This window comes from Chenopodium album, chromosome 1 (genome assembly GCF_948465745.1).
Source record: "Chenopodium album chromosome 1, dcCheAlbu1.1, whole genome shotgun sequence".
In the NCBI taxonomy this organism is placed as follows: domain Eukaryota; kingdom Viridiplantae; phylum Streptophyta; class Magnoliopsida; order Caryophyllales; family Amaranthaceae; genus Chenopodium; species Chenopodium album.
This window is the reverse complement of record NC_137834.1, coordinates 55,877,532-55,890,035: the sequence shown is the minus strand read 5'-3', so window position 1 is coordinate 55,890,035 and position 12,504 is coordinate 55,877,532. Positions and strand designations below refer to the sequence as shown.

At 34.5% G+C, this 12,504-nt stretch overlaps 2 protein-coding genes across 2 annotated transcripts; one reads left to right on the top strand and one right to left on the bottom strand.

The window, feature by feature from the left end:
* The first annotated feature begins 559 nt into the window (after positions 1-559).
* Positions 560-6,471, top strand: LOC145587993 (uncharacterized). Its single transcript, XM_081644660.1, has 3 exons — positions 560-866; positions 1,938-2,147; positions 5,685-6,471. Exons 1-3 carry the CDS (start codon positions 698-700, stop codon positions 6,386-6,388), a joined length of 1,083 nt encoding a protein of 360 aa, XP_081500786.1. The 5' UTR covers positions 560-697; the 3' UTR covers positions 6,389-6,471.
* Positions 6,472-6,594: 123 nt separating this feature from the next.
* LOC145556191 (sec-independent protein translocase protein TATC, chloroplastic-like) lies at positions 6,595-12,504 on the bottom strand. The gene is made up of 4 exons (XM_081617845.1): positions 12,151-12,504; positions 9,898-10,181; positions 8,811-9,101; positions 6,595-6,959 (listed from the first exon to the last, which is right to left on the bottom strand). Exons 1-4 carry the CDS (start codon positions 12,428-12,430, stop codon positions 6,750-6,752), a joined length of 1,065 nt encoding a protein of 354 aa, XP_081473971.1. The 5' UTR covers positions 12,431-12,504; the 3' UTR covers positions 6,595-6,749.

Sequence of the window (12,504 nt, the reverse complement as noted above, 5' to 3'; positions counted from 1 at the left end):
TTCTCTTAAGAAAACCCCTTTAACTCAAAGAGAAAGAACAATGAACTTTAAAAGGAAAAAAAAAGGGGACACAAAAGAAATAAGTAGATGGAAGACAAAACGATGCAACAGGAAGGAACGTTATAAATCACTCAAGATAGAATTGACCACTCAATAGCAAGTACAACAATCATGACAAGATCTTGAAAGACTAAAAACTAAATACATTGAATACTTTTACATAATTCTAGCATTCTATATACATTATACATCTCCAGAAATAGAAAGTAACTTTTAATACATTTCCTTATATGGACAATATCTATACACACGTGTGGTATCCGTCTTTTCAATTATTTTACACCGACTTATTGTATATCATAGCTCTTATTAACAACAACAGAAAATAACTATTACAAATTATAAAGATTATTTAATCCAAACTTATAACTTATAAAGAACCCTTAATATTACATAATCAAAACATACACACGAGTATAACTACGATTAAACAATTTTCCGAAATTTACTTATCTAGCCGTCGGGGGGCACGCGCGTGCTCCAACTAGTAATTAAATAAATAACGAATTCTACATCCTGCAAGACAAGGTAATAGGAATTGGCAGCAGTAGTCGTCTTGTTTGGAACCTCAGCCTAAAACCCATTACCTAATACGAGTATCAAGTTTTCTATTGCCAAAATTGAGAGCGATAGAGAGATGGGGAAAAGCGAGATGGAGCGGCTGAACCAAACTCTAACAGTCCATCTGACAAACATCCATGAAACGCTGCAACTTATGGATCAAACTCCTGCTTCTTCTCTTCAAAAAGTTACCTGGGATGAAGTCGTTAAAATTGGTGAACAGCTCTCCAAAAACGCTACTACTGGTATTCTTTCTCTCTTTCTTGTTTCCATTCTCTCGATTTCATCAATATCTTTTATGTTTGTATGATTTCAGACTTGGTTGTTTGATGGGTGTTCTTATATTTCCATTATTATTATTATGTCCATTGTTTATTTTTGCTTGATACCATCTATTTGAATTGCTGCCTAATCAAAGGTTACAATTGTATTTTTACTAATTGAATGCCTGTTTATGAAGTTGATAAACTAGGGATGTTTATCAAGTGGCAAAGTTGTAATAAAACCGGGTAAAACCATTATTGGTGTTAGCTATTTTGCCTATGAACCGTGTAAAGTATGCTATCAAGTTTACCACTAGATAGAGATATGCTTGTGTTTTCTCTTGTTTGTAGAAGGGGGATTAGTTTGGTGATCCTTTTGTGTTAAACAATAAATTTAGTTGTTCCTATCTCCGTCCAAACTCATGTCTCCTCCTAAGTGTTTATCATAGATTCTTCTAGTTAAGAATAGAGTAAGTTGAAAGCAGACATATAGTTCGGTGTGAGTCATGTGGCTGATAGATCACTGAATTCTCATTTGAAGATTGATAGATGAATTAAAGGTTGTGTGATACCCTATACTCTGTATGGGGATGTGTACTTGTATGAGATTGAAATATTTAGTGGTTTATGATACATAAAGACCTCATTTTAATGGGCAACCTGTTGGATTTTGATATAAGCAACATGATATAACATTGTAGAAAGGTGTTAATTTGTTGCACAAGGGCACAATTGAGATACTGGTAGGTGAAAACAAATTGTAAAGAAGACTATTTTTAGATATTTGTCCAAGGTTTCTAAATCTTATTAAGAGTGTGACAACGTTTTTAGGGCCTTCTCATCCTATGTGAGTACTATCACTTTCCTCTATGTAAGGAGACCTCACTATTTAATATAGCATACCACAAAATTGTCGACAAGCAGATTGCATGTGAGCTGCTTCTTTACCTGATGTCTCTTGTTGAATTTTTGTTTGTTTGTTTATTTATTTATTTTTTTAAAAAAATTTTTGTACTGATGTTGAGTATTTGTTAATTTGTTATTATTTTGCAGCTGGAATGCTTTGCGCTGGAGAAAAAACGAAAGTAGCAGCACTAGAGGAAAACATGGAGGCATATTTCAATGTGTTGCAGGGTCTTCTTTTGCTTGCCTATGGAAGTACAGTAGGTGCAGGACCAACTCTATCATCAAGTATTCACGCATCAATAAAACAAGTTGTCGATTGCAGTTTCTTGCTATGGAGGGAATGTGTTGCTAGCTATGGTACTATTCTTTTCCTCCCTTCTTCACCATGTTTACATTCTTATTCACTGTCATGCATTTCTAGTAATGGTTCCAATTGGAGATATAAGCTATTATATGCTTTATGTATTTTAAAATTGACTGTATATGTTAATCATTGGCTTGATAGATTATGGAATGAGGCCATGGGAGTACATGTAGGTGTCATTATAGCTAATTGTATGTCTTGATCATGTCTAAATGTCTAATCATGTTCAGCCATGCCGTATTAAGCAATTCTTGCATAAATATAGAGAAATTGAGGTAGGTTTTTTATGGCATATGGGGTGACTCATATGGATAACTTTCTGGGAAAGTATGCCTTTTGATGGGAAATGGGGGGAATTTGAACGGTGTGTGAAGTGACTTGGAAAGTCTTGTTTATACATTAGTCTTTTACATAAGAAATTACCAGTATGATGTGGGGAATTATGCCAAGGTTTATTTTATTTTATTTAATTATCATGTATAATACAATGGAATAGTAAAATAATTATAGAGCCTCTTTGATTAGATTTCCACTTATTTAAAGTTACAGAGTTGCAAGAGTTTGATGAATATGTTTTTGGAATAGAGGCTTTCTGACACAATATAGCAGTGCAGCATTCTGTAAATTCTACATTGAGAGTGTCAAATATGTCTAGGAATTGATTTTAGTATAGAACCTCCTTGATTAGGTTTCCACTTTTCTACAGAGTTGCAAAAGTTTGATGTATATGTTTTTTGTAATAGAGGCTCTCTGACACAATATAGTAGTGCATCATTTCACATTGAGATTCAATAGTGTCAAATATATCTAGGAATTGATTTTAGTATTGGCAGAGTTAAGAGACAAGGCTAGGGCTTATGCCTCTTCATCTAACGTCACACCTCTTAAACATTTCTAGATAGTAGGTGATTAGGAAAGGCCTCTTAGGCAGCATTTTCTCAGAGAGCAGATATGGTGCTGCCTTAAAATGATACCACATTTACAGTTGATATCTTCTATTAGGGATCATATGCAATTCAAATGAAGAATAGACCACTTTGGATTCTTATCACTCCTTTGTCTACTCATGCAAACTGGTTAAAGGATTTGGGACCAAATTCTAGGGGTGTCCGTTCGGTTTTCGGTTTGGATTTAGTCCAAACCCGATCCAATCCGAAATATAATTTGGTTTTCAATTTTCCAATCCGAATTTCTCTCTTGATCCAATCCGATCCAATCCGAATTAAAATTCGGTTATTTGGATTCACTCCGAAAATCCGAATTATAATACATTATTTTTAAGCGCCTAATACAATTATAAAAATAAACCTTTACTATAAATAAAAGTCTTCAAAACCATGATTAAAATAAATAATTCAACGTCAAGTCATTAATTAATTAATACAAAGTCTCTCTAATTTATTTTATGTAGTAGTAAGTATTTGAGCTAAACTTCAAAATATACAGAAATCCATATTTATACAAGCTTAATTTTACAATTCGGTTTTCGGTTTGGATTGGATCCAATTAGGGTCAATTCGATCCAATCCGAAAATCCAAATTTCCAAAAATTCTCAATCCGATCCGATCCGATTTAAAGTTCGGATCCGATCCGAATTGATAATTCGGTTTGGATTGGATTGGATTTCGGTTTTTATCCGAATTATGGACACCCCCACCAAATTCTTTGTTTCAATATATTGCCTACGTTTTAGCATCGGAAATCAAGGAAAAGTGAAAATGGGGACCATGCTTGTGACTACTTTTTGCTTTAAAGAGTAGAGAGATAGAGAGTAAGGGATTTACATAATATAATTGGGTTTCACAAAGCGGGGTTGTAGTAGATAACAAATATGAATAAAAGGTTATTTTTTCACCACATACCCCTGAGTTTTTTGTTTATTTACCATATACCCATGAAAATTTTTAAATTCACCATATGCCCCTAAGTTATTACCAAAATTCACAATATACCCCTAATGAAAATAAGATGAATAGAATTTGATTAATTATACTTTGAAATCACCTTAGATCTCTCCTATAATCCCCAAAATCACCCTTCTTCTTTTTCCAGCCCCTAAAACCACTCCAAATCTCCATATTAGGGTGGTTTTGTGGGTGAGAAAAAAGAATGTGGGTAGTTTCGGAGGTAGGGGAATGTATTTAGGATGGTTTCAGTTCATAATTAGCTCTAATGATTGACAAAATTAAAAATCATTAGTCATCAAGGGTATATGGTGTATTTTTGTAAAAACTCGGGGATATTTGATGTATTTACAAAAGTTCAGGGGTATATGGTGAATAAACAAAAAACTCGGGGGCATATGGTGAAAAACTGTATTATATAAGGTTTAAAGTAAAAGTCCTTAGAAAACGGAAAGTGAGTAGAACTTAGGAAAACAGAGGGAGTTTGAAAGATTCTACTAGTGACTGTATGATATTTGAAAATATATGCAAATTTATTTTAACTCTAATTTGTACAATAGGTTAAGAACTATGCTAATTTCACATCTTTGTGCATTACCCTCGTTGCTTCTTCAATTCTAAAGTTGTCATATCTCGTGCTGAATATGCTACTCAATGTGTCATCTTTTTTAGTTGGTCCTTTTTTTATTACATTGTTACAAAAGAACTTTTTTTTGCCGTGGATAAATCTTCATTTAAGAATGCTCTTCTTCAAGGAATGATCAATGATGCTGTAATTGCAGCTTTTTGCAAGGAATCAATATTTGGAGGAAGGGCATATTAGTCATAGTCTATTAGTAGTAACTTGGAGAATAAGCTAGAGGTTTGTAGGAGGGATTTCCTATAAATAGGCTTCATTAGGAGGAATAAGGAGATGTTGAATATTGAGTGGTTTGTTATTGGAAGAGAGTGAGCCTTTCAAAAGCTCATATTAGGAGAGCATCCACCTCTCCAAAGTGGAATTATCATCCAATTTACTGTAATTTACATATTATCAATATATTCATCATTTTTCTTCCTTAAATTCTGCCATTGTAGATTGTAATCATGTCAGTTCCTAGCACTTTTGTGTTCCTGACAACTTTCATGGTTTACAAAAAGAACCACTGAATATTATGGCTAACAACCCTCTCAAAACATGAATAGCCCTTTGTTTTTTTTATCCGGCACTGGATTAAATTACAGTAATCAATTCCCACATGAATTGCAAATAAGTGCTATGGCTAACTTCTTACTCTACCAATACCTTCTCATTCTCTTTCATTTGACAGAGAGCCCATTGTTGCAAGTCTGTTACCAATTCATTGAGAAACTATCCCAGCCATTGTAAATAATGAATTACATCCAATCGAGTTAGTATTAGGTGAGACCGTGAGACATTTCATGGACTTGGTATGTAAGTCTCTGTATTATAGCAGCCTCTGTTATCCTATAGATCCAACTGCCAACGAGTTTGAGTTATTGGCAATGTTGTTTGGTTATTGCAATGTTAGATTTATGATACCAACTAAATGATCCTTGGTTGTTAATTTTGTTTTTATTTATCTATTTTTATTTTTATTAATATAATTATTCATTGCCATTAGGACCTCATAGTAGTGAAAAGAAGTGCTCCATTCCTCAATTAGCTGGCACAGTCTGGGAAGCATGCTCTGCTCTCAAGAAAACTCCTGCAACAAATATAGTTGCAATTGGGCGCGCAATGACACAGGTTGCTGTTTCTATGAAGGATGTGTTACGTGAAATGAATGAACTTGAACCATGTTCATCTGATCCAACCAGTGAAGCAGAGAGTCAAACATCTGATGCTGATGATGAGTTCGGTAAAGACCTGTCACCTGAAGAGATGAAAGTCGCTCAATTAGCAATCGGAGTTGTGTCAGAAGCAGTTATTGTCATCAAGGAACTTATACGATGCATTACTGGTTTGCTTAAGAAGGAATCTCTTAAAGATGAGAATGATGGGGTTGAGTCCTTGGAAAAGCTATTGAAGCTTTGTCGTAGCATTGGAGTTCAGATGGATGAGCTTGGAGCTTGTTTATATCCACCACAAGAATTATCAGCAATAGCTAAATCATGCAAAGAATTATCTGATTTGATAGATGAAGTGGGTAAAGAATTGGACTATTTAAATGGCTCCACAGAAGCTTTCTCCGAGAGATGCAATGCATTGAAGACTGCCTTGGGAAATTTGGAAGCAGAAATTTCTGATTCTCTTGCTACTAATGCAGTTCTGCAAAATTCCAATGGATTTGATGTGGTAGAACAAATGCAGAATCTAGCTGTATAAGATAGTTGATCTTTTATTCTCCCTATTAGCTTATATTGCCACTCGTGGTGAGTTGTTTAAAATCCAAAAAAAGGAGGAAAATATATATATATATATATATATATATATATATATATATATATATATATATATATATATATATTATTAATTATGGACATACTGGTACAAGTTTGTGCAACTGATAGTGTGAGATTTGAATGTCAGTATGACATTTAATTTTTCCCCAAAAATATCTTATAGAATAATCCATGATTTTCATCTCATTACACAGTACATTACAGTCATGATACATGGAGTATATTAACTATACAAAATTAATAACAAACTATTGGCAAAAGCCATTTATGTCTTATTGTTAAAACTAGCGCCCTATGGCCTTCACCGCCCAGGCGCCACCAAGATAAAGCCCTAAAAGTGGCCCTGCTAGAAGCATTTGGGTCAATGGATCAGTTGATGGTGTCAGCACTGCAGCAGCGACAACAGCACCTACCACAACATATCTCCAAATTGACAGCATTTGATCTCCAGAAACCAAACCCGTTTGTCCCAGCAAAAGTTGTATGACTGGAACCTGTGAGTACCATGAAAGATCATAAAAAACCTGCTCTGTGCATTAAGTACAAGCAAAGAAAGATTTTGCATCCACAAAACACCATGATTAAACTAACTGCCATCACCACAATATCCTACTCAAAATTTGCTAGCCACAAGGTTTGGCAAAGCCTGCATGTACACAAACCTCACCTTGGCTCACAAACCTAAAACAATTTCGAAAAGTCCTCACTGCATGCACCGTCTCCCAGAGGCTCTTCTAAGCAATTAAGAAACCCACTCTAGCTTTCACATTCACTATATTACCAAACTCTCTAAGAGCATCCAAGTCAAGATTAATTCCTCCTAGGCTACACAAAAAAAAAAAAAGAAAAAAAAAAAAAAAAAGACAGTAGCTAATTTATAATCCTGATTGTTAAGAAATTATTGTTTGCTAACTGATTGCTCTACAAATGATCCCTTACCTTAATAGATGGATAATTCTTTGGAAAAAAAAAAATTCATGTTCCCAATAACTTTAGTCAGATAAAATCCCTTGAAAGCTTATCCTTATTGATGTCCTACAATCTTAGAGATGTGCTACTATAAATTCATCTAGGCCCGGCCCGACACTTATACCTGTTCATATTTTAAACAACCTAACTCACCTCATCCTTAGTTGCTCTCACCAATCACTTTACACATCATCAGGAAATCTCTAATCCTTTGCTTAATCATTTGCCAACAAACACAGGAGCTAAGCATAGAAATATGCCTATAGCTAGCATGAATTATGTTTTGGGCTGGAACTTGATTCTAGTGAAAGTGCAAAATCAACCCATTCCTTTCATTTCCTAAGCTGGTTCTTCCAATTGCTCTGGTACCTATAATTTACTGGTGGATCTACAATGAGTATACAAAAGTCCCACATCCCCACCATGAATCACTATCCTTACATTTAGACTGACAGCAATTAAAATAACTGCAGGAAATCTTTTTCCAAAATTAAACAGAACACAGTATTTAAAGAAAACAGTAGCATTCCACATTATTTACCACCAGGAATAGCATAACTATCTCTACCTTCAAGCCTACCTAAAGAACATAAACAAGCCACTTTCCCTCCATTAGTACTTTCTATGATTGTCTGCCACAGCTTCTTTAAATGTCTCTTCTTAGCACCCTACTTTCTTAACTAGGTGAAATTCACTTTAAGAAGAAAGATATGTGATCACATTTAACACCCTAAAGTAGCTTAACATGAAAAACAAAACTGAAACTAGAAATTCAGAAGTCGTCATAACATGCTATTTCGTATAAACACGCTATTAGTATTATGTCATCTTATTTGGTCATTCATAGTCACACTATAAGCTTACATAAAATTGACATTTGTAGTTATTATTATGAATCTTGAAGTATGTGACGAATATATTCGAACACAGGACTCGTGAAATTATAGACTTTTAGTCAACATCCTGACTTTTAGATAACCATGTACAGAGTAACAATTAAACTAGGTAAAAAGACAATTATGCTGCATTTTGCATATAAACAAAAATGATTCAGGTGCTGCTTGTTGAATCTTACATCTAAAAATTATTATGTGTATTTGCTAATTGCGCTTATGAATTCAGATGTTTACCTGAAACTATTTTGCCTCTTATGTTGATAATTTTCATTACTGTTTATATTTTGTCCCAAACGAAATATAATTACAAAAATGTCAACAGACAACTATTAACTCCTCATATAGTCCAGTGGACAAAGAGCCAGTACATCAACAAGTCTTTCAAATATATTTTAAAAACATTACAAGTTCCAGTCAACTCCATTTCAATGGTATTCAGAAGTTAGTAAAATTGTACAGATAAAGTCCAAGAAACATTACCTGGAAAGACAAGCCAGTGCTGAACATCAGGATAAGAACAAATTCGAAATATTGATCAATCGACCAAAGTGATTCAACAGCTCCTTCCGCATAATTTACAAAGAAGTTCAATGCTGCCGGAGTGAGAACAAGATAGGAGAAGGTAATACCAGCATAGAAAAGCACAGAGGATCCTAAAACAATAGGGCCCAGGAATCTTCTTTCTGCCCTAGTAAGACCAGGTAGCACAAATGCGATAATTTCATAGAGGATCACAGGGCTCCCAAGAAGAAGACCGCAATATCCGGAAACCTGAAGCACACAATAGATTCTGTTAGCAGTCTAGCAAGCTTATGCAATGTTTAGGCTTAAGATAAAAGTATAAAACAGTATAGGGAGGCCCAAAATGTTGTTACATAAGCATTTCTCTTACGGTTATACGAGCGAATCCAGAGTTTCAATAGAGATTCTACATTGTAAGGGTAACTCTAAGGTAATCAATAAGGCTTAAAAGTATGACCTTAACTGATTCAGCTACTCCAGATTTGCAAACCGACAATTCTTACTCATCCATCATACAGAAAATCTAGACAGAAGTATTGAGTAATTATTTTTTTCCCGAGTAACCTGCTCAGGCAGGATTTAAAGACAGGAACACGTCATCTACAAGAAGTCTATTACTCCTTACCCAATCTTGTCTGCCTGCTATTGCCCATCACTGGAACAATTACAAATCTATGTTTTTTGCATCAGAACCAGCAACAGCAGTTCCAATCATGTTCCTATGGATGAAATCAATTGATACTTGATGGTTCGAAATTTAGAGTGCTACATAGGAACGCTAAAACCTTTAATTAATTTCAGATCTTTTCTGATCATGTATCCCAGTAAAATCATCAATTCTCTCTTCTAAATTTCTAATTATATCAGATCTATCCTATGGGGCAACATTTGGAAACCTCCATCCAGAATGCAGATATATGCTATTGTTTGAGTTTTAGAGTCTTTTAACTTTTAGACTTATTGGTCAAAGATATTGTGTCGATTAGATAGCCTTATCCCTTATTATAAGCAGCAGTTAATTTCTCATGGTAGCAAGTTTTCCAACCTTTAATGTAGTGAAGAAGAACTCCCCCGGAGCTAGTTGCAGGAAACGAACACCTTGCTCTTTAACTGGGTTTTCAAGGATCATAACTAGATCTTTAGAGAAAGCAAAACAGCCCAAAATAGCAGCCCCAACAGCCAAAACTGATACAAATATTCTTTGTCGAAGCTCCTCGAGGTGATCCCATATACTCATCTCCTTATCATCAGGTAGGTCATCTTTACTAGGGTAAAGAAATTCATAGATAGAGCTCTGTCCACCTTCTTGGCCAACATTCTGAAGTTCATCTGCCATGATACAAATCTAAATTAGCTTTGAAAAATGAAAAATGTATTATCTTTCAAAGGACAACATAGAGTTCACTAGGAAACAACAAATCTAAAATGCTCAGCTGAGCAGAATTAGAAGGAGAATATGTGGGCACATCATCAACAATATGGCGACTTCTCCAAATCATAAATGGCGAATTAAATGGAGCATATGTGGCACGTCATCAAAAATGGGCTAGGCCATTTTTATTTTTACGGATACCTTTCATGAGATCATTAGAAATGAGAAGTACAGGAAGACAATCCCATGTATAATATAATATACACACATATATAACATGACGGCATTCCCTAATCCTACCATTAACTTTTAAGATTCTTCTATTCAGAAACCTCTCTATTCTGTTAGGCAACAATATTAAAAAAAAACGACTTTAATTTTTATAGTAGAAGCCAAGTGATTTGTAAGAGTCCCATGATAGACATTATTTAAATGTTGGATAACCCTAGCAGTGATATGGTATTATGTGAAATTCCAGAATACTGCATAAGATGTTAACAAATCAATCAAACATTCCCCATAGTGAGCAGCTACTCATATACCATTATAAGCTCCTATCATCCATCATTCACTATTCTTCGACCATGTCTACTTCGAGTTCCACTTACCACAGCTTTTTTCAAGCGTTGAACAAAATACCAGTTCTGCTCAATAATTTAAACCAAGAAAAGAAAAAAAAAAAAGAAATGGGAAATCTTCAAACAGTTCACCATAAAATTCATAAGAAAGAAATGGGAAATCTTCAAACGATTAATTTCTCATGGTAGCAAGTTTTCCAACCTTTAATGTAGTGAAGAAGAACTCCCCCGGAGCTAGTTTCAGGAAACGAACACCTTGCCTCCAACATCATTTTTCCACATTCTTACCAATTAACCATGCAATAAATCCCTCGACTAAAAGCATATATGCTTGAGAAAAACACCCAAAACTACTTTAACAGCACAAAAAACTTTTCGTTCAATGGGTTGGCAGGTTTCAAACTCTGTCACCTAGATTTTCTTACAACACAACCTTGGGTTGAGTCATACTCCGATACAAGAATCAACACCGATACATGAATCAACATCATAAGCAGAAAATCCTTCTCTCCTATTCCAATATTTTAAGACATCAATAATCTAATACAAATATCCATTCTGCTATTTCATGCAGTAGCCATCTACTTTACCTAGAGCCCTTTGACGTATTCTATACTATAGCATAAGTTCTGTGGGGATAAGCCACAAGAAGTTTGAATTTTTGCAATTTGCCTAAACTTTTGATTGAGTTTCATCTTTCATTCATATCATAGTAATAATAGCAGTAATTTTATCCATTCTACTATTTCATTGCAATAGCCATCTACTTCACCTAGAGCCCTTTGACATATTTTATACTATAGCATAAGTTCTGTGGGGATAAGCCACAAGAAGTTCGAATTTTAGCAATTTGCCTAAACTTTTGATTGAGTTGCATCTTTCATTCATATCATAGTAATAATAGTAGTAATTTTATCTTTTCTGCTATTTCATTGCAATAACCATCTACTTCACCTAGAGCCTTTTATACTATAGCACAAGTTCAGTGAGGATAAGCCACAGCCACAAGAAGTTCGAATTATCACAATTTGCTGAAACCCCTTTTGATTGAATTGCATCTTTCATTTCATATCATAGAAATAATAGTAGTAATTTAGCCCATTAAGATTAGAAAAAAAATAAAATCCAAAAAAATTCCATATTTCAGATAATCCTTTGACCAGGCAATCAATAAATGACAACAAAAACAATAAATTAAAAGAAGCAATTTCACATTTTTATATTTTTACTTTCTAGGAAAGAAACAATTTCACATATAATATGAAATATTATGCAAAAATCAATTAGAAAATAAGATATATAAAACTGAAATATTCAGAAAATCAAAGGAGAGGGGCAAAATACATACTGGGTTTATCTTCAAGAGTTGAGGTAAGACCAAGACTGGTAGAACCTTCATTTTCCTTCAAATCATCAACAGCAAAACAAACAGTTTTATCCCATTTTCTGGGAAATCTTGTAGCAGATAAACTGAAGGTTTGTTTGTGGGTAGTTATTTGCACGAATTCAGGAAAAAAGCGATGCTTTGAATTGAGAGGAAGAGAATTTAAGCAGCAGCAGCTGGTGCTGCTACTGGTGGTGTTGAGATGTAATCGAGACATTAAGGCACCGCCACCAATGCTCTTCATTCGTCACAAAAATATATGGAGATGAAGTGTTCAGGACTTGAGGCTAGGACTCTACCAGGAACTCATTGCCTAAT